Here is a 22,109-nt window from a genome sequence, read left to right as displayed (position 1 = left end):
GATTTTGCGGAAAAATTCCGTTTTTCCATTTTTTTGAGAAATGAAATAGGACCTATATACTTAATATTCATACACACGAAAAACACAAAATTCAAAATGATTGAATTCTTATATTTGATCATACAATTGTTTTATCATAATATTATGTTTTTTAATGGTAAAATCCGAGGCCCCCATACATACATTGCGAGGCCCATCAGGCGGTGCCTTGCACCGCCTGCACCTGCGGTAGTTGCGGCACTGCACGTGTAGTATTATAGTACACTATTATAGTACATTATAGTACCACATATTTTCTACCATGACATGAACGAACCATGTACCACTCCTGGTGAATAGCATACCTACAATATTGTGCATTTATTATGAATAACATAATATATTATGTGTATGATAGAAGAGCTAAAATATAAGTCTATTTTTTAGATTTATATAATATCTGGTCACTATGTGTAAATCCGACAACGTGTGGTCGAAATTATTCGCAAAATAGCTTCAAAAAAAAAAAACAGCACCGACGTGTACGTCATAATATAGTAATTCAACGTGTACAGTAATATTATCATCACGACAGGTATACGCTGTTTAATTTTTCAGAAATCCGCGGAAAACGTTTTGTGATCATTTTTCAGACTACCTACGTCGTTCCGTCACTAAGCCCCGCCGGTGCACGCGATAATAATATTTTTCCGACGTTGTAATATTCCGAACACAGACTATAATATTATATAGAGACGATAAATTAATGGGTATATATAGGACGCGATGGTGCTACGTTTTTCGTGATTGGATTTTAAGATGTCAGAGGTGAGTTATCATCACACGTCACGGTAGCGTATAATAATACTATATTATATTATATGTGATAGTCGGATCGATGATTATTCCCCTCGCTTCATTTTAGGTTTCCAAAAATAAGTTTAGAACACCTTATATTCCTGTTGTATCCGTCCGTCCGTTAGTTACCATTACGTATATATTCAATAATTACGATTAATGATATATATTTTTTAATTTTTCCATTATATTATTAAAATAAAAAAAAATAGAAATACATTTAACTATAAATATTTTAATATTACAGTTAAATAAATTAATAAATAATTGTTTGACGGTTCCATTCAGAGTAAATTCTCACTAGCCAGTATTTAAAAACATCAAAGTATGAGTAGGTGTTGTTGTACATTCATGCTATCCTAAATAGGTATCAGAATATAAAAGGTAACCAAATTAGTATTAAATCGTACATGGAATTACATATACCTAGTTTATTGTGCGTCGTGTTATAATTTATAATACGTTTAGAAACGGGGTGAATTCAGCACGCTCGCAGAGTGATCTCTCTTAACGTGCTTTATTTTTTAGTAGGTAAAATATCAAATTAGGCGCGTTCCCTTGTGTATAATATAATAATATATACCAATGATTTTATCATCATCAGAGGTTGTAGTAGGTTAGCCACAAATTCATTGGATTAGATCGGTGACAAATTAATAGTGAACAGTTACTACAAAAAAAATTTTCTGGTGGTAAGACGTATCCACCAAATATTCGTTTGAAAATAATAATAGATAATGCCCAACTCCTAACAATACCAAAATAATTCATATACCTACTTTAATCATATGTTATCATTGTTTGCTAATTTAATATTGATAACACGTACAATTAATTAGGAGAGGTAATATTTGGAAAGAGGATTATAAATTGAAACAGTCCATATTGGAGATGGTCACAAAAAAAGTTTGACCGGTTTATAACCGGCAAAGTGATTGGTTGGGTGAAACGAATTTCTTTTTATTATCACTGATTCTATTTTTAAGGGGGAAATAGTTACCGATCATACAAGTAACGAATTTCTGATAGTCGAACGAGTTGTGACTGACGTCGTCGTTGTTGCAGGCCGACACGTGTCCAACCTAAACGGAAACTGCATGCGGTGCCTGTGCTATGCGTCCACCCTGTGCAACATGACCGTGGGGTGCTCGCGCGGTTACTGCGGTCCTTACTACCTGTACCGCGATTACTGGAAAGACGCCGGCCAGTTGGTGGTGGCTGACGACGATCCGGACAGGGACCAGGCGTTCGTGGACTGTGCTTCGAACATGGAATGCGCGCAAAAAGTCGTCGAGAACTACATGGTCAAATGGGGACGGGTGAGTGTCGAATGCAGATCTATATATATATAAAATATATTAATGGACTAATAAAGACAATAGAGGGAGAGAAGTCCGGTGGCTGACGCTGTTAGAAAAATATACCTTAAGACTGCTTCCATCAGTTATAATCTATAATATACCCACCACTGAAATGTCAGGAAAATAATTGTTTAAGCGCTTTCTCTGCCGTGAACGCGTAAGACGCCATACTTACCTCGTGTATCTATAACTATTAATAATAAATCTAATTTGTACGAAGATTGCCTAAAATGTCTATATAAAAAGCGTTATTTACCCACGCGGGTATCCGCTTATATATATAATATACCAATAACTTGGATTCCCTAGTTAAGTCTCCTCTAAATGTTACAAGCGATTAGCCCCCCAAACTCCCACCCTTAAATCTGAATCCTGTGGCTACCTCGCTGCAGCCGAGTAATATTATTATTTGGGTATTTAAGCGACGGCGTCGGAGGGCCGGAAGGAAGCGCGAGCCGCTGCCGTTAATACATTGTTGACCGTTGTATGATAATTATTATTGTTAACCTCGAGACGACTTGCGCGGGAACGACATCACCGACGTTTGTTGTTTTGGTGTGGGTGGTGGGTGGAGTGGGTGGAAAGCGTTCCACTGGCGACGTCCTCGTAGGAAACGCTTTGTCCGGTCGTTGGCAGAAACGCCGCCGTTAATCACGACGATAACGATTCTATTATTGTTATTAGGTATATATTATTGGCCACGGCGAGGGCTGTGGTGACGACGGGTGCATAATAAAATATACCAACTGTGTACCGTACCCTCATCGGGGGTCGGAAATGATCGAAAACGTTCAAACACGCTCAGCGTCGTATAAATATACATAATAAACGTCACACGAAACACACTCGTCGCAGGCCGTCACGCATATACGTACAAAGCGAGTGTTACGAGTTACGACAACAACAATTTATAGTATTCATAATAATAATAATATATTATTATTATGCAGCGTCGACGATTTAATTGTCTCTCGGGGACGCGATATTATAATAATATTATTATGAGCGCGCGCCATAACAAGGTATCTGGTTATAATTGGTATAATTCGATTGATATAGTTACCGACAGTAGTCGGTATATACCAGGGGTGGCCAAACCGTGGCTCGCTTCATAGACTTTTGCGGCTCGCATCTTAACGTAACATAAGACGTAAATTAACGTAAGAGCCAAAATGTAAAAAAAAAAAGGTCATATAATATATAATAATATGACCTTTTTTTAGCTCTTGGCTCTTGAATTTTTATTAATATATTTGGTGGCTCGCGAGTCTCTTCTCGCTGGCCACCCCTGGTATATACGATGTTTCGGTATCGAATAGGTTCATAGTTTTTTTTTTTTGAAAACATTTTGTTTAGCCTATAGTATTGTTTTTAACATGGGTGACCCACACACGCATCTCACTAACCAGTACTTCGTATAAAATAAAATAAAAAAAATAATATACAATAACTATGTCATCATATTAACTAAAGCGTTGATTTATTATGCAATTGTATATTTATGTTTTAATTGTAATAGTTCTGAGCTCTGCAGACCATAATTTTTTTGTACATTTCCGCATATATTTTGATAATTATTGAATTTTTTTATAACATTTAATATTTATTGCATATTAGAGTGAAGTTAAATTATATCCGCTTTTATAAATCTAATAAAGGTGTGTAAAATAATATTTTGTAGAAAATTCGAATAATGAATGTCACCGACTACTATAAACCTATCGTATTTTGGTAAATTATATAATAACAATTTTATCGTTATAACCAGGAAATGAACTTCCTAGTTCATAATCTCACCAAGCAGTTCTACTAAAAAAATTTAGATTTATTTGAATTTAGTATCTAATAATATATTTTAGCTGTTAAATGTATTTAAAATTATTTTTACATCTAACAAATTAATAATAACCATCAAATAAAAGATTCAATTATGTAAAGTATGACCTATTATTCAGAATTGCCGTTGAATATTTTCACAATTTTAACTGCTCATAATATTATATCATGTTACATATTGTGATATATTTTTTATTACACAAAAATCATTGCTCTAATAATAAATGTGTGCTTATCTTATAAAAATTTATATGCATATTTTTGCATATTTTGGTAAATAAAATGCATATTTTACAATTTTTTATTGCATAAAAATCCGTGCTCTAATCATGAATATTGGTCATACAACGTGGATCGTATTCTTTAGTGTACGCTGTGACGATTTCATACATAGGATGCATGTCACCTACGAACAAAAAGTTAGTGTTCGTTACACGAATATTTTCTTTGTTTGTCCGCGATAGAGTTAATTATAAACCTACCTACGTATATTATAATATTACCCGGATGAATTTAATAGTTTTTAAAAAAATATTATAGAGTTGGCGACATTCTGTTACGATATGATATAATATAATATTAATACCGCAACGGTATAATTTGGTATATATAAAAGGACGTAGGTACTATACATAATATGTTTACTCAACGAAAAAAAAAAAAATAAAATTTCCAGTGCTTTTGCATTCGAATTGCATTGTAAATACTTATTGAAAGTGTTTTTTTTTTTTTTTTACAATGCTGCTCACAAGTTTAGTTACACAATACTCGATCGATGAGCGGGGATCGGTGTCCTTGATGTGCTGCAGGTTTTGCCAACAAGAATATAACACAAACATTACTCATCAAATCGCGATATTAAAATCCGATATTATACACAATTATTATTATTATTGATGACTGTGCGTGTAGATACATTATATAGGTACTATTATGGTATACGCGGCGATGGGTTTTAAACGAAACTCATAAATTATTCACGCGCGATATTAGATATGTAGTGTACCTAATGTACCTAATGTATACAAATACAATACAGTCGATACGAATATCATTATTATTATTATTGGGACTAGGAAGTCATCTGTGACTCGCGGGTAGCCTTTTTTTGTTTTATCAGCCCAAAATTTGTTTTGCATCGCCGTCGTGTTCAACACAGTAATATTATACGCTAAATAAACCGAATAGTTTTTATTTAAAACGATTTCAAATGCATGTATATATTTTTAGTTTTTAAGTTTAGAGTGATGTGATGCATTAAATAAAATAATAATATTTTAATTTTAATCAATGGCACATATAAAACTCGTTCTATGTTATTTCCATCGGTCACACGAACAACATCTAGTCTGAACTCAAATTCATTCCACGCATCATATTATCCGTTGTAATTGGATTTGCAAATTTTTTTTTAGCTCTTCGGTCGTGGTCGTAAATGATAATATTTTGATACGTACACCCAGTATATCTTAAACGCAATATATTCCCAAAAAATAAGTATATAATCACGTGGGAATAATATCGGGTGACTGCCGGGAAGTTGTGCGCAGAGCATCGAATGATTCATTTCGAATAACCCTGCAGTAGGTACTATATAAATAATATATAACATTATAAGACTAATACACACGTGCCCACATTAACCGACAATTACATCCGAGTACTCGAGAAAATTGTCGGTTGGGCAGAAATGTCAAATTATACACTTATTATTGAAGCCGTTTCGCAATCGTTAAAAAAATCTGTTTTTTATTTCGGCGTATATATTGAAAACAGCATAATATAATATTGTACAAAATCATTCGCTGTATGACGCCGTTGTAATATTATTATCAACGATAATTCGACAATGTATATGATGCGATTTTGTATCATAATACCGATGAAATAATAATATAATAATATGGGTAGGTAGTAATGACTGATATCGACCAGATTAATGTTTGCATAAGTTTAGGTAGATTAATTATTAATATATTATTATCGTTAATGTCTCGATATATTAGGTAACGGTGACGATCGCAGACGAGTTTGTTTTTACCTATTATAGTAGGCAATGTTATACAATAAACATATTAATATTTTCTTGGACAATAATTTATTATTATATTGTGATATACTGCAGCACTTATTATAATATTAACTAATGGTAATATTATGCTAAAATAACGTCTCTTCGCGCCATTATACAATATATATATATGACGTGTACACGTGCATGTAGCGAATGCACTCGGACAAGCGCATTATATGTGGGATTACAAAAATGTGCGATAAACCCACAAACAAAATGGACATTTTTCGCCCTTTAAAAATTATATATTATGTGTCGCACTTGGATAAATTATTCAAGTCGGAGCGGTTTTATGTCCGCGCGAGTCTATTGTACGGTGTGACGATGGCGACGAGTATAATGCCGCGTATTGAACGTGTGAATAATTCAAAACAAGTTCTATTAATCTATTTTTATTTTTTATGAAAACATTGTCGAGCATGATTAATAACGGTTAAAAAAAAACAGCACGAGTCGTCGATAAACCCTCTCGACTTACTCGGAATATAATATGGGTAGTTAACAAGCGAGTGTGGGGCACAGTGGTATTATATAGGTAGGTACCCCGCAATTGTTTTTGTCCGCTATTACAATATTATATTATGCAGCTCCGCTCGTCAAAACTTTAAATACTCGTACAAAATATATTGTAATTAACTAGCAGGGTAGGTATAAATGTATAATACTCGTTCGAAATTCCATTTTTATATACATCGAAATTCTCAGAAAAATATACTGTTTCGGAATACGACATTAAAAAAACATAATATACCTATCCATTCTGTAGTTAAAAAAACCTGTTAAAACAACAACGATAAAATATAATGAAAATAAAAATTTGTTTTCAAAAACTTTGTTTTGTAATGACTTCAAATTACGTATGCATATAAAAAACATAATATTTCCAAAAACGTTTATACTTTTTGAAATAATTGAGCATTGACCTACAAAATAACCGTCTAAATTAATTGTAACGTCATATTGTTATAACAGAAACCTAATACACTCATAATGCAATTGGATATCTATCGATGTTTGTTGTCTCTGCAGTCTTTCAAACGCGTGCAACATATTACGTATAATAGTAAAAACTAACCATTAAGCGTTCAACGAACAGTACGATCGATTAAGTGAGGCGATTAATATTATAAAAACATATTTTTAATGATTCAGCGTAAAGTGTACATGAGTCGAATCTAGACACTTTTTTCAATTTTCAAAGAAATTTTTGGAAACTAATGGGAGTGAAATTCAAAAAACCTGCCTGTTCGATCTTATCCACACTTTGCGCTGAATTAAAATTAATTTTATAACACATAATATTATATAAATATTTATAACTTTATTACATAGTGATCATACTGATAGACTCGTAGTATACCATGGTCGGCGCGTTAAAGACTGCAGAGATAACAGACATCGGTAATCAATCCCCTCCGGTGATGGACCTTGGATTTGTTTGTTTGTTTTTTTTTTGACGTAGGTACTCGTGATTTTACCTGATACGTCTCGTGCACTTAAACATTCGCCTTAACCTATAGGCGTTTGGTTAATGACGGGGGGAGGGGCCCGACCCCCCTTAAATTCGCTACTGATTTCCCTCAATGTAGGATAAATTTGCTGTGCGCAAACATTTTGATATCGTTTTAATATAATACTATATCGTCGATGATACGCATACACAGGTAATAATAAATACCTATAATATAATATACAGATCTATACTACTAATATTTCTAATGCCGAGTTGCATGATAAAATGTATTAATAGTTCACTAAAATTTAATGAACCGATCACGGACCATTAGCAGATTAGCTCGGTATTGATTCATTGAATATTTATATAGTGATTGTTTCCGCCACCTGGAATTTATTATAAATTATTATAATGTTAAAATAATATAAATATATAACATTATGCATATGACGACGAGCAGACCAATGCGCATGAGCGGCGTTTCGGCTGACGTCACGCGAACGAAGTCACATTTGAAATTCATTTAGGTAGCAAAGAATAATAATATATTAAAATATAGGTAGGTAGTGCATGTATCTATTTTTATTGGATTCGTTAAAAACGTAATAACTACCGTAAGATCTTCGCCGACGACGTACCCTGTTATTATATTGTGTCTTGGCAAATATTAACATCAGCTGCTGTATGATTAAATCGAATTCGTCTGATGATGGTAACAATAATAATAAATTATACACGCCACGAGATGACCAACAATGTGGAAATGTCGTTTGGACAGCTTGGAGAGTCCGACGTGCATCTACGTCTCTGCACCTATCATTATTATACATTTATAACTATGTAGAGAAAAACGTGACTTGGAGCAAATTGGTTTCCGGGACCCAATTTTGGATCGAATTCCACGAAATTGATTGTTTCACGGTCGATTCCGACGGTCAAATTCTTTGGGGCAACGTTGCATTAGGTATATGATATACACGGCAGTTTACCAATATTGTGTTTAAAATTTGCTTTTCCTATCGTGATCGGTTATTTAATCAGAGTTGAGAGATCAATGGTCATAGCCATTACGCAGGTATTAACGTTAAATAAAAACTATTTTATTTTTTTCGAAAACAAAAAATAAATAAATAGTTCGTTCAGTAATTCTTCAGTAGTTGACTATTATAATAACAATAATCAATTAATATTTTAATATACCTAGTTTATGTAAAATGTATGATAAAATACATTAAATGTTGGCTGTATATAATTCCACATTAGATTGGACAAAAATATATTTTTCATATACCTCTACAGGTAAAACTAAAATTTAAGCACTTTTGTTTTACTGGGTGTAAAATGTAAGATTGGAAATTTATTGCAGGTATACTGACCATAAAAATTTGTAAGTGGTGCCAATTGGTACACTGATCCTAAACTATAAATTTCGTTTTGGGCACAACTAGTATTTCTGACCTAACCTACAAGTCTACAACTAGTCCGCATCTCCATATAAGGCGTCCAATATATTTTATCGTCGTGGTTGTAACAATTATTATTACACTGTGGCACGGAAGTTGTAGAAGTTGCATATTTTTCTATATTATGCTCTGGATTTTTATAGCAGACTAAGCTAGAAAATATGAATTCTATACAATGTCGATATTCAAAATCGAAAATGTAAAATGCATATTTGCATATTTTGCCAATTTTTAAAAAAATGTATTTTTTTTCAATTTTGTGCAAAAAGCGCATAATATCTTTATGCATACCTTCTCAATATTTCCAATAAAATTTTGACGTGTTTATTTTATGAGTTCAGTATAAGTACAACTTAGTATTATACCTATACAACTGAAAATATATATTATTTATTAATACTATTTATGTAGGAACGGATATAATGTACCTATTATGTATATATTATGTATATTGTATATGTATATGTATATGTATATAATGTTATGTATTATGTGATGTGTATCTCCTCTATAGGAGATCGCTATCGATTTTTTGTTCTTTCGTTATCGTAGGCGGGTGGGTTTGGTTTTTTTCTTATCAATTTTTTTTCTCACTGCAGGATTGCAACAGAGACGGCGTGACGGATTGCGATGATTACGCGAGGATTCACTTCAACGGCCGGGAAGACTGTTCGGCCATTGATAACACCAATTACTGGAGGCGATACGAAACGTGCCGGCCGGTCAGTAGCAGAGGTGAGTCGACCGGACGTGTTTCGAGCATTTTATATGGATAACATTGAATTGAGTCTTAAATATTGAATTGAGTCCCGCAAATACTTTTGGGTTATCGGAATTGAGTCCGAGCAATATTTTCAGGTTATTCGAGTTGAGTCCCTTAAGCCAATTAGCGTTACCCAGAAGACACCATGTGGGGGTTGACTGAGTAGTCTCCCAAAAAATTTGTGTTTGTATTTTTTTAATCATAATAATAATAAGTATAAAGAGTTAATAAGCTAAAAAATATTAAAAATAATAATTATTATGTATAATTGTATAGGTACACTTTTTGTGTAATATAATAATGTTAATTATTAAATAGTTTTTTTTTTAATCATATAATAATAATAATAAGTATAAAGAAATTATGCTAACTCATAATTGCAAATTGGTTCAATTTGGTGGGGGGCTTAAGCCCTGACTATTTATACATTGAAAAAATCTGTGGGTACTAATGTTGAACAACGATTATTATTAGTATCTTAAAATTTAACACAACGTTTTAATGGTATTTATAAATTATAAGTATACAAGTATATTGTATCTATGTTATTCCCTAAATATTTAAATAAAAATATCCAACATGTTAAACATTAATAATACATATGTTTTATTTATTATTTATTATATTATATTATCTAAACGGACTCAATTCAAAAATATTAAGATAATACCCTGGACTCAATTCAAACACATAAAAGTAGCATAATGGACTCAATTCAATATCACCGTTTTATATTATGTTATACTCACGTGATTTTCCATCGAACGGTGGTAGTGGTCATAGGGCGCTACGTGCGCGGATCGAGGGTCGACCGAGGGACGGGGTTGCAGGTCGTCGGTCATGCATATGCTATTATAATCAAACCTATTTTCGGTCGAGGAATTTTACTGCGGATAAGTCCGAATATACACACCACAACCACTCGCATTAAGTGTACCGACGTAAATATATTATAACATATCGAGTGCGCAGACGACCGGCGCGGCGGGAAGGGTCGACATGACCACGGTACAACACGTACGCGCGGTATACTGCAGCTACACCCTTCGTTCCAAAACGGCCTGCGACTTTAATACAATATTGTATAAATATATTTTGATGATATAGTAACGGCGTTTACTGAAAAAAATAACCGAACCCCCTAGGTCCGCACGAGGTTGTACACACGTATGCGTCGTATACATGCCTATATAAGCACGTATTTTATGTGGTGTAGCTGTATAGGTGCGGTACTCGCATGTCCGCCGCCGACCTCATAATATATATAAAACTGGCAGCGGTGTATGTGTATATAAGTTCGGGTGTACACACTACACGATATTACGCATATATCATTATATATATTGTTATTATAATAACATTATAACATAGGTATTGCATACCTATACATTGTATATAATATTTGTGCGTGATCTCGAGGATCGCATTATTTAGACTCAGTGCGATGTTAGAAATTTATTCAGCACCAGGTTAATTTACGTCTATTCGTATTTTACATATATTATACCTACTACCTACCTATATATATATATTATATTTCTATCGTATCAGCGTTAATATGAAGTGTGCAGTGCGTACAAACATATAGGTACATACAATATATAATAATAATATCATGTATAAATTATTATGTAATACGCGCACATGTTGTATCACGCGAGCTCAGAATCGAAATACAGAGCTGTTTAGAAACATAAAATTATATTTTTGCCAACATTTGAAACTTTAAACTGCTAAATTATTATTATTATAGGTGGTTTCGTAATGAATTGTTTTCTAACGATTTCATACAACTTCAAAAACGCCATAACTTGCTTCTTAACAAAAATGTCAATAAAAGCCTCCGAAATGCCCCGGGTAATAATCTTACCTTTTAATTTTATAATCGGTCAATTCACTAAAATTTTAGAACATACAGAGTAAAATGTATTATTTTAAATGACAAATTTTCCATATTCTATGTTTGTAAGACAACACATGCGGGTGGGGCGTCCTCCAAATCGATAATAGAGAAAAATCGAATACCAAATATAATTATACTAATTCATTATTACTGGGAAAACCTCTGTGTACAGACTAGTTGTGATTTCCACGTGTTAATATTTGAATCAGATTACATACTTAAATCTGAAATATATCTGTGGATAAGAACAGGCGTACTTATAAACGAACCAGTTGCAGAGAACAAACCGGTTGGAGATTATGGAGATTCAGTTATTAGAGAACAGACCACTGATACAGTTATTTATAATATAGGTACCGTTCTTTTTAGATCACTATTAAAAATCATGGGTCTGTGAATTGTGTGTTAATTTTTAACTATACTCTAAAAGCTCCTAGCGATGGCCCTTCAAATAATACGTCTAAATGTTCATGAGCTCTAATCAAAGAGTGTCGACAACTAATCCCATATAATATTATGACATATTATATACAAAAACAGATTTTCCGAAAAAATCGAGTGGTTCCCTTTTGATTCTAAGCTCACATGTAGGTATTATAAAGGTACGTTGCATATAGAGTTCTTGCTTAAACGATATCCATGTCACATGGTGACAAAATAATCACACATGTATAAAGCTTAAATTGTACGTCAATATATACCTATTTTCTAACGAGGGCAGTTCCCTACTCATCCTGCAGGATCCTACACACAGTGTGTAAAATATTATAATATAATCGTCGTATACCGTCACCGTATACCGTTTAGTAGCCCGACTCATTTTCATAGCCGTCGAAATGCGAGCTATAGCGAGAGTTGATACTATCGAACAATTTTTGATATAATATATTGTAGATAGGATGCAACAAAAATAAATGGCAACAATAATCAACAAACTATGTAATAACTGGCTGATCTTTGTAACGAGGCATCACCCATAACATCATTCTTACCGTAGTCGCTGTTACACATAATGCAAATACCGACGTCAGTCAGCCGGTACGTTCACCATTGGACGCGACAACCCAACCTCTACGACATCAGTCCGTCGCTAGCCATTACGATCGGCTACAACTCATTTGCGCACATTTACCTTTTTTACAACTCATTTGCGCACAAAAACATAACTCATTTGCGCACAATTTATGAACAATAGAAACCTTTTTTCCAAGAAATTTATCCACGTATAGGGTGTACATAATCTGCGTACCTCCATATTTTCAATTGGGTCAACACTGAGAGTGGATAATAATTATTATAGTCAAACAATATTTTCCTTCAACCTTTAAAAGGCTTAGGACTTTCTGTCTCATCATATTCTGATGTTATAGACTGGCGGGTTTAAAAATATTGTTTTAGCTATTTATTTTAGAACAGCTTCCTTAGAAACATTATTCACAATTTTGTCAAATTACAATAAATTAGGTACAATCATTTTTACAAGTCATTAAAATTTACAAGTTACAATAAATTAGGTACAATCATTATTCATTTTTACAAAAGTCATTAAAATTAACAAATTACACAAATTATAGTTGATGCATATTTAATATTTATTGGTATGCGTTTGCGTCAAAAATGTTATAAGATCAATTTTTTTAGATTTGTAATCTGAATATATTTTTTTCAAAAAATTTTGTTTTTTTTATATTTCTGTTCTACGGGTATATTCTTTATTTTTTTTTAATGAATTTATTTTTAAATTAGTGTCGACTTGAATTTCCATGAGTAATTGAATGATTTGGTGAATATGAGGGCGGGGGCGTATAAAATTTACTATTGAAGTGCATGTGAAAGTTTTCAGCTCCGTTCGTTGTTCTTGGGCTTTAAGACTATACGGTCTTACTCCTGTCTGATAAAGCGACCCATACACGATCATTATTATTATTCGATATTCGATATTGAGAATATTATTGACCGTGTATTGGCTGTATTGAAGGTACTTCAATATTTATTAACGGGTGATCACTGCCATCAATAATATTGAACGTGTTGGGCAGCTTAAGGCACCCTGTACACCCAAAACTGTACCTAAAAGCTGGTTTTCATTATTTACTGTTTTGTGCGCAAACGAGTTGTCGTAAATTTAAAAAATATACTAATATGTGCGCAAACGAGTCTCCACCTTACGATCGCCATTCGACTCGAACACCCGTCCACCACGACACCAGCCCAACGTGAGCCAAGTATGTCAATCCAATCGTCACAACTTTGAATCCACCTTGCCCACTTCACGAGACAATGAACCTCGCGGTTACACAGTAAATACCGGATTAATAAAATTGTATTATAAGACCGTGAGTTTTGAAATTTATAATTTATAAACGTCGATTCCTTGTTTTTAATTTATGCCTAATAAGCTGGCATAATCAGATTCTAAAACAAAATATTGTATATATACTAAATATTGTTTGTTTAAGAGGACGCTGCACCCACGTGTGTTGTCTCCATCTTAAAAATGTAGAACATAGCAAAAACTGTTTTTCGTGGCTAAGAACCACTTAAAATGTAGTCCAAGCTAAGCAACCAAATGTTCACACTATAAAGAGGAGAACATTCAATGTGCAACGTTGTTTTTACTTTTTCGATATAAGTTATTTTCATGTTTGAAAAGCTCAAAAATATTTATTTTTTTTTTTTTGGAATTTGTTATATCGAAAAATTAAAAACAATGTTGCACAGTCAATTCTTCTCTTTCTAGAGTGAAAATTTGATTGCTAAACTTGAACTACAGTCTGAGTGGTTCTTACCGGCGCAAAACAGTTTTTGTTATGTATTACATTAATTGCAAGATGGAGACAACACATGCTGGTGTATTTTTAAATAAAGTTGGCAATATGTTGACCGGGAAAACAAAAATGCATAGTTTTTAATTTTGTTACATTGGTGCCCAACTACAAGGCTCAATCTACGAAGAAAATCTACATCTTTATATTAAAGAAATAAAATCTACATCTGTAAATAATAGGTACAAAAGAGAAGAATTATGAAGACGACCTAGATTGGAAACACTATAATACTCGTTTAGTAGATAAAAAAGAAATTGAAAATCAGCAAAATAGAACTACCTGTTGTCCTAATACCACAACTACAGGTTACAGAAGTAAAAATCAACAATTTTATTGGGAAACAAATTTGTAAGATATCAAGATAAATATTCTACGAATACCAAGTTGGAGAGACCAGCATTCATTCTAAGTTTATTTAACTTAAAGGACCTAATGATTGAGGGAGCTAACATTATAAGTAAACAAAGTGCTCAAATTGATTTCAATGATCACAATTCAAATGCAAATCGATGAAAAAAAATGTATAGTACATTTTCAAAGAAACTTCCTAAGCAAGTACCAGGGGAAGAAAGCTTACAAAAAGTAACTTTGACCGAACAATTTGAAGGACAAGATAAAGATAGTGTACCAATAAGTTAAGCAGAACGAGAACACTTCGACGTGATTATGAGAAAATATCAGGACGGGGCCCTGGGAAGATCAGAGCTTAATGAATGTCAGATTCGAACTATTCCAGGAAACCCTATTTATTAAAAACTATATCCCGTTCTGTTATAAAAAAATCACAACAATTGATCAAGAAATCTAGAGTATCTTAGAACTGGTATATAATTATAGAAATAATTATTGACAATTGTATTATAAAACCGTGAGTTTTAAAAATTATAATTTTTGAACGTCGATTCCTTGTTTTTAATGTACGCTTTATAAACTGGTATAATCAGATTCTAAAATAAAATATTATTGTGAATTATGTTGTTAATATTATTTATTAAATAGAGTTTGAAATCTGTTAACCTGTAAAACAAAAAGACAGTGTTTTTAATTTTGTTACACTTTATTTTTACCAATTTTTTTAACCAGATATTATATTGTATCTAATATGATTGTTGTCAATTAGAAATAATGTATTGATAAATACAAAAGCTACTACATTGTTTGCTGTTTCTGTTTCATTCTGTTTCATTCGTAGTGCAATATATAGTGACACCGATATTGAATAAAATCGCCTATCTCGCATCATCTATTCGTCTACTCCGACAGTAGGTACGATTTTCGAATAGCAACACAACATAAGACTATAATATAATGACATAATTACATAATGAAATACAAAATATAATATAAAACACTAAGAGATTTATTTGAATGAAAATGTTATTAATATATAATATACATAAAATAGGTTACAATATAATATTATTATAGGCTCTATTACAATAGTTTTAAGTCTAATTTTTTATTTTTTTTTTTTATAAAATTGGTCGTTTGACTAACAAAGAAAACAAACATTATCAGACTTAATTCGTGAATGAATAAATACATCCTTAAATCTATAGTTTAGATACAAGATCTGCTATAATATTATTATTCTACATACACATTACACATATACAAATATAAATCACAGAAATGGGGTTTAAAAAAGTGGAAGCCTTAAGTATACAAACACACTACAAAATATTACACATTAATTATAGTTTTATTTTCTTTAACACTATGACAGTAGTAGTAGTAATAATAATAATAATGATGAACGTTTAAAATATTATGTAACCGTGTTTAAGGGTTCTGTTATTTAATGGGTCAAATAAAATATTTTTAACATTCGTGTTATGTGTTGTACAACGCGCTTTTTGGCGTCATGAATATTTGAATAAATAATTTAATTCACACTCCGTGTTTATTTATATTCTGTCTGTTTCAGGAAAGTTTAACTGATGTACCTATCAAGAGACCAAACTACGCGAGAGCTCATTAATACTTACTACCTATTACGATGTTGTTATTTATATTAAAATTAAAATTAAAATGTACTGTATACTACTATATTATTGTTGCTGTGGAAAAAAATATGAAACCGGATGTGTCGTTCGTTATACATTATCGTCGTGATGATGATAATATTATAATAATATATGAGCTCAGCGTCGTCGGCCGTTGCGATTTCCGGACGGGGAAAAAAATACGATGGAGCTTATCGAAAATCAAACGATTTAAATACAATATCATTATATTATATTAATAATATTACGTAGGTATGTACATGATAAAATATTTATAGTATAATTTAAGTCATCGGTTACCAACACTGGTTACAAACACCCCGTCTCAATTATAGTAAACACAGTGCGCTCTACGTGGTCGTAACTATATAATAATAATAATAATACCTACCCAAAAAAAAAAATTATAATAATATAAATCGTCTGGTGGTGTACCGTGATCCAACTACGGTTTGTTGTTTTTAAAGCGTAAAAACCGCCAGAATTTGAATTTACCGAGTATCCTCTGCAGACCGTTTTTCGATTGATTGTCGTGTCTCGTCCGGTCCGCCGTCGTTTCCAGTTTGCTGCACCGTGCAAAAATAATAAAACACATGCATAAGCATAGGCACAAATAGTTTTTGAGTTTGGGGGAGGAGGGCTGAAGCCCTACAATAGTGATATCGAATAAAATGAAAATAATTTAGGAAATGTTTGGCGGGGGGCTTTGGAATTCTTGTCCCCCCCCCTTTTTGCGTCTATCAACATGAGACGAAGACGCGAATAATTATATCTTTGGTTCACATACGTAGACTTTTTTTTTCTATTCGGTTGCATAATATTTCGATGATACCGTTATTGAGGTTTTAATACGAAAATAAACGCTATAGACTATATTATTTGCAATTTTTTTTTCTCTTTGGATCTTGGACATTTGTTTTAAAAGCGTTCGGACTGCCTTAGAAACTATATAATATTAATATATGATAATCGCCAACCCCTGCAGTGCAGCACAAAAGCGCCATCTCAGGGTCGCATACAACTACGTTGTGTTTCGTGCGGTTTTAGTAATCTAATCTTTAGTTTTGGTATATTATTATTGTTGTATGTTTGATATTGGTCACGGCCATCGTTTTGCCACGAGTTATAATATTGATAAAAGCTGTATCCGCATGGCGTTTTGTGAGAGATGACTGCAAATGTATAGTGAACATGTAAAACAAAAAATAACCGGTAGTTGTGAACATAATATTCGTATAAGAGTAATATCAACCTGTTTAAAAATAATAGAGAATAACGACCATAATATCGAATCTTCGTTCTCGTAAACTGCTGGTTGATATTATATTTTAATTAGGTTTAGTATAGGAAAGGAAATAATTTTGGAGGTGGTAATCTGCAGTCATAACCGTAGGTACATAATCGGACATTTTCACTAAAGAGGTTACTAGCGTTTGTAACAAGATAAGATAAAAAGTGAGATAAGACACACTACGAGATTTCTGGGGAGTTAATTTTCATTTTCTAACCTGTCTTAATTTTAAGGGGAAACAGCCGCCGGTTACAACTGTACAGAAACGAATTTCCGGCACACGACGACAGAGTTGAAATTTTTCGACTTAACGGTAACCGCTGTAGTGGCATAATACGGTATCGATAACGCGAACCGACCGATCGGGGCGTGTCGTTTCACACGGCTGCAGAAGTCGTGGAATAGCGCATTAACGCGCACTGATATAGATCGTGATCGGGAGATCAAACCATCGAGTAATTATTTTTGCACTCTGTAGATCAAACGGTGCGGCGTGCGGCCACGGGCGGACCTGCACCCGACAGACCGCACGCAATCTATAATTATAAAACATTATTATAATATGATTCCACCCACGCACGTCATGTTGTCTACTGCGGACGAGTATGTTATCGAGGCCGTTAGGTCAGAATAACGGATTTTCGTAAAAAAAATAAAATATCGGCAAATTTAAATGGCGGCCGGATCTAGCGACATTTGGCCGCGGGGACTTGGGTGCGAAAAAACGGAACGATAATGCTTAGCCCCTGACAAACAACACAATACCGCCCGATGTACCCGTATTATATTATTATGTTATATAATGAAAGTTATTCGGCGGAACAAAATCATATATTGTCGATATAAATTATGGTAATATTATTACCAAAGGTGGGCATTAACTAGTTAGTTTATTTTCTAATCAACTTATGAACCTAACTAGTTTAATTTAAAATTAAAATAACTTAGCTTTTCTCAGTTGATTTAAAAAAAATCCATCAAGTTGAAAACATTTTGAAATTTTTCGTTTATACGTAAATATTACTATATCAGTATAAAATAAAAATAATCTAATACTATAATAACACAAATATTTCTGTTCTTTTTCTTGATAACATAAATTTTGTGTATATTAATATATTTTATTAAGTTGTAAATTATATATTATGCAAGTTGCAATTATAAATGTTTTTAATAAAATTAATAATTTTAAATTACGAATTGACAATTGTTACGTTTTAATGTTATTAAACATATAATATATTATATGAAGGTCTTCATCTAAGGTACTCATCTTCACGTGTTATGACATTCAATTGCTATACGATATTTAAAAATATATTAATTGTTAAATTATTAATTTGAGATGAGTATAGTTTAAATTAGTAAATAATAGTAAAGTAAAAGTAAATGGGTATACTGTATACATTATGATAAAAGTTCAATAAAATTGGTTTTTATAATTTATATAATAGAATCTAGAAAGACACATTTACTCTTTATGTAATTAACATACTAATTTAAAAAAAATAGATTAACTTTTTTTTAAACAGAGTTAAGTTAATATTTTTTTTCTATATTAACTTTTAACTTATCGAGTTAAATTTATAATTTGTTAACTGTTAATTTTTAACTTATCGATTTATATACGACGTTGTCGCGGTTGTGTTGTGATGGACAGAAAATATCGACAAATGGATTATTATCGACAACATATTATAATAATATTCTTATATAATCATACGGTAAAATTATAAGTAGTATCGAAAAAAAGAATAAAAAAGTTTCGCATTGTTTTTTTTATAGCATGAAGGACGGATAAAGAGGATGATGGACTCCCGTAAGATTATGATATATCATTACGTCACATAATTAAAAATTCTACCCCATATAGCTGTGACATATCGTGGCCTAACCGTTGTGACCACTTCCTTACCATAACGGCCACCGTGTGGTATAGTAAACGGAGCGCCAAAATTGGTGACGCAATGCTCGATGACACCGAAATCACTAAAGGAAAAATCTCACACGTGAGAAATATTATTTTAATGTAGAAAATTGCGATCGCTCGATCGTATATATACGCTAAGATTTGCAAGAGTTAGGAGAATCGAATATATTTTACGTTTAGTAATAAGCTTCTTAACTTGGATTTTTTCATTAAATCATGTCGACGGGGATCGTAAGCGGCAGTGGCCATTCTAGTCACGAATATGAATTTTGATGTTTTATTCGTAATACGTAGTTAGTCAGTCTGACGAGTATATCAAAATTATAATAGTGCAGTGTATGATAACATGCGTTCGGAATTTATCGTGACAGACATTCTCGCACATTTCGAACATGATAATAATATAAACCAGACTAATTTCGAACGCGTATCCTGGTTTAGGTACCTAATTAAGTGATAAGTATTCTATAAACGGATTTTAATTTATCACTTTGACAAGTTTATTAATACGTTTACGAGTGATTGACTCTCCACCTAATTTTAATTTTTTTCGGTTTCAAATTCTGTAAAAAGTTCAAAAGTTGAAATGTTGAATATTACAATATTTGAATTGATTTTTTTTTTTTTGTAATTTAATAATAAATTAAAAAATGTGTAAAATTTGATCTCTAGTAGAAATATAAAGACAAATTGAAACGCTCACAAAACTTCAAAATGTTTATTAACGACCAAAACGGATTATTGCCGCTTCTGATTTTAATAAACAGCACAGATTATAATAATATAGTTAAATCCATATTAAAATGTTTAAAAGTAAAATATTTAATCCTTTCAACTACTTAAAATCTTCGTAAGTACAGCAGCAGATGTAAAAGATTGGTCGTAAAATTCTACCTTAAATGACAAATCTCACGATTACGAAAGGTATAAATATACCAATTGTACTGGTGCGAATAATACTTTATTTTTGTACATCGTATTTCGCGCTTATGTCCTACATCTAATTATGACAAAAATGACAAGAACCTATTTTTTTTTTTTTGTTACCTTTGGCGCTTTTGTCCCCACTAATTATGGCGCAAATGACAGTTATTTTTTTTGATATCTTTGACGTTTATGTCTTATACTAATTAAAAGCGGAAATGACAGGTATTTTTTATTTTTTTTTTTTGATACTTTTGGCGTTTATGTCATAATGCAGCCTAGTATATTGCTGGGTTGCATAAACAATTTATTAAATTTAATGGACCAATCGTGGGTCAGTAAATCTTGTTTAAGGGGCCATTAGCTCACTATTGATTCATTAAATGTCTTGTGCAACCCGGCGTATATATTTTATTCTAGTACCTGTATTTAACGGAAGTGGAGTGCAGTTGGTCGTGACCACCTCCGCCAACGCCACTGCCGTCGTCGTAGTCTTCGTCGTCTTCGTCGTCGTCGTCAGTGGCGAACGCGTCGGCCCAACCGGCAAAGTTGTACCGCCGTCCGCCGCCGCCACTGTTGCCACCGTTGCTGGTCGTCCGTCGCACGGGGCCCGTCTTGCCGGTGCCCACAGATCGCGACCGGACGGCCACGGCGGCGGTCGCGTGCCGCCGCAGTTTCGTCGGCAAGCTGTGCGACCGGCCGGCCGCAGTGGACCCATCACGGCCGCTCTCCGACGCCGCCGCCGCCGCGGCCACCGTGGACGTGCCTCGCGAGTCCGACGACCGCTTGAGGCGCAACACCCGGGCGCGGCACACGACGCACCGCAACGGCAACGACCGCCGGGACACGGCTATCTGGATGGTGCGCACCAGACACTTGCGGCACACCACCCGGTGACCGCACGGCCAAGTCTGCATCGTCGCCTTCGAGTTGACGCATATCACGCACTGCGACACAATTGTACAACACAAACCGTTTCAATAATTATTATTTATACCACCTGACGATTATAGATACAGATGTCAATTTTATCGATTAAACACGTGGGTTAACCCATTTTATTTTACAAAATATGTTTTATACGATAATAGTACTTTTAAAGCGTAATACCAAATTAGAAAATTAAATTACCTTCAGTACATTTTTTATGCCATTAAAATACGAGCCCTTGTATTCAGTAATTACTTCATCGTTAAAGGTGGGCATTTTAACTAGTTAAAATCACGTTTATACAATTTATATATCTATCATTTTATTAATTATTTAATTATTCATTTTATAGTTTTATCAACAATGATTTAGAATTTAAAAATAATACATAAATATTCGTTGAAAGCTAGATTCACACAAACGGGTATTTGCCTAAACTAATGTGCTGTGTGCGTACTGCATACGAATATAAATATTGTAGAATTAATTTTAAACGAAATGTTTAGT

General features: G+C 33.1%; 2 protein-coding genes across 2 annotated transcripts in view; one reads left to right on the top strand and one right to left on the bottom strand.

Moving 5' to 3' along the window:
• LOC100167742 (lysozyme) overlaps nt 1-16,570 on the top strand; it is a 19,427-nt gene extending 2,857 nt beyond the window's left edge. The window contains exons 2-4 of the mRNA XM_001949283.3: nt 1,903-2,156; nt 9,627-9,762; nt 16,449-16,570. Coding sequence (XP_001949318.2) covers nt 1,903-2,156; nt 9,627-9,762; nt 16,449-16,462 — 404 coding nt within the window. The 3' untranslated portion in view covers nt 16,463-16,570. The remainder of the gene's footprint in view (nt 1-1,902; nt 2,157-9,626; nt 9,763-16,448) is intronic.
• A 131-nt stretch (nt 16,571-16,701) lies between these two features.
• The window catches only part of LOC100571134, a 60,769-nt gene continuing 55,361 nt past the window's right edge, over nt 16,702-22,109 (bottom strand). Inside the window, exons 3-4 of the mRNA XM_003243848.4 lie at nt 21,096-21,619; nt 16,702-17,093 (exon numbers count right to left, since the gene is read on the bottom strand). Coding sequence (XP_003243896.2) covers nt 16,973-17,093; nt 21,096-21,619 — 645 coding nt within the window. The 3' untranslated portion in view covers nt 16,702-16,972. The remainder of the gene's footprint in view (nt 17,094-21,095; nt 21,620-22,109) is intronic.

The sequence above is a fragment of the Acyrthosiphon pisum genome, chromosome A2 (assembly GCF_005508785.2).
Source record: "Acyrthosiphon pisum isolate AL4f chromosome A2, pea_aphid_22Mar2018_4r6ur, whole genome shotgun sequence".
NCBI lineage: Eukaryota > Metazoa > Arthropoda > Insecta > Hemiptera > Aphididae > Acyrthosiphon > Acyrthosiphon pisum.
This window is presented reverse-complemented; position numbering and strand designations above follow the sequence as displayed.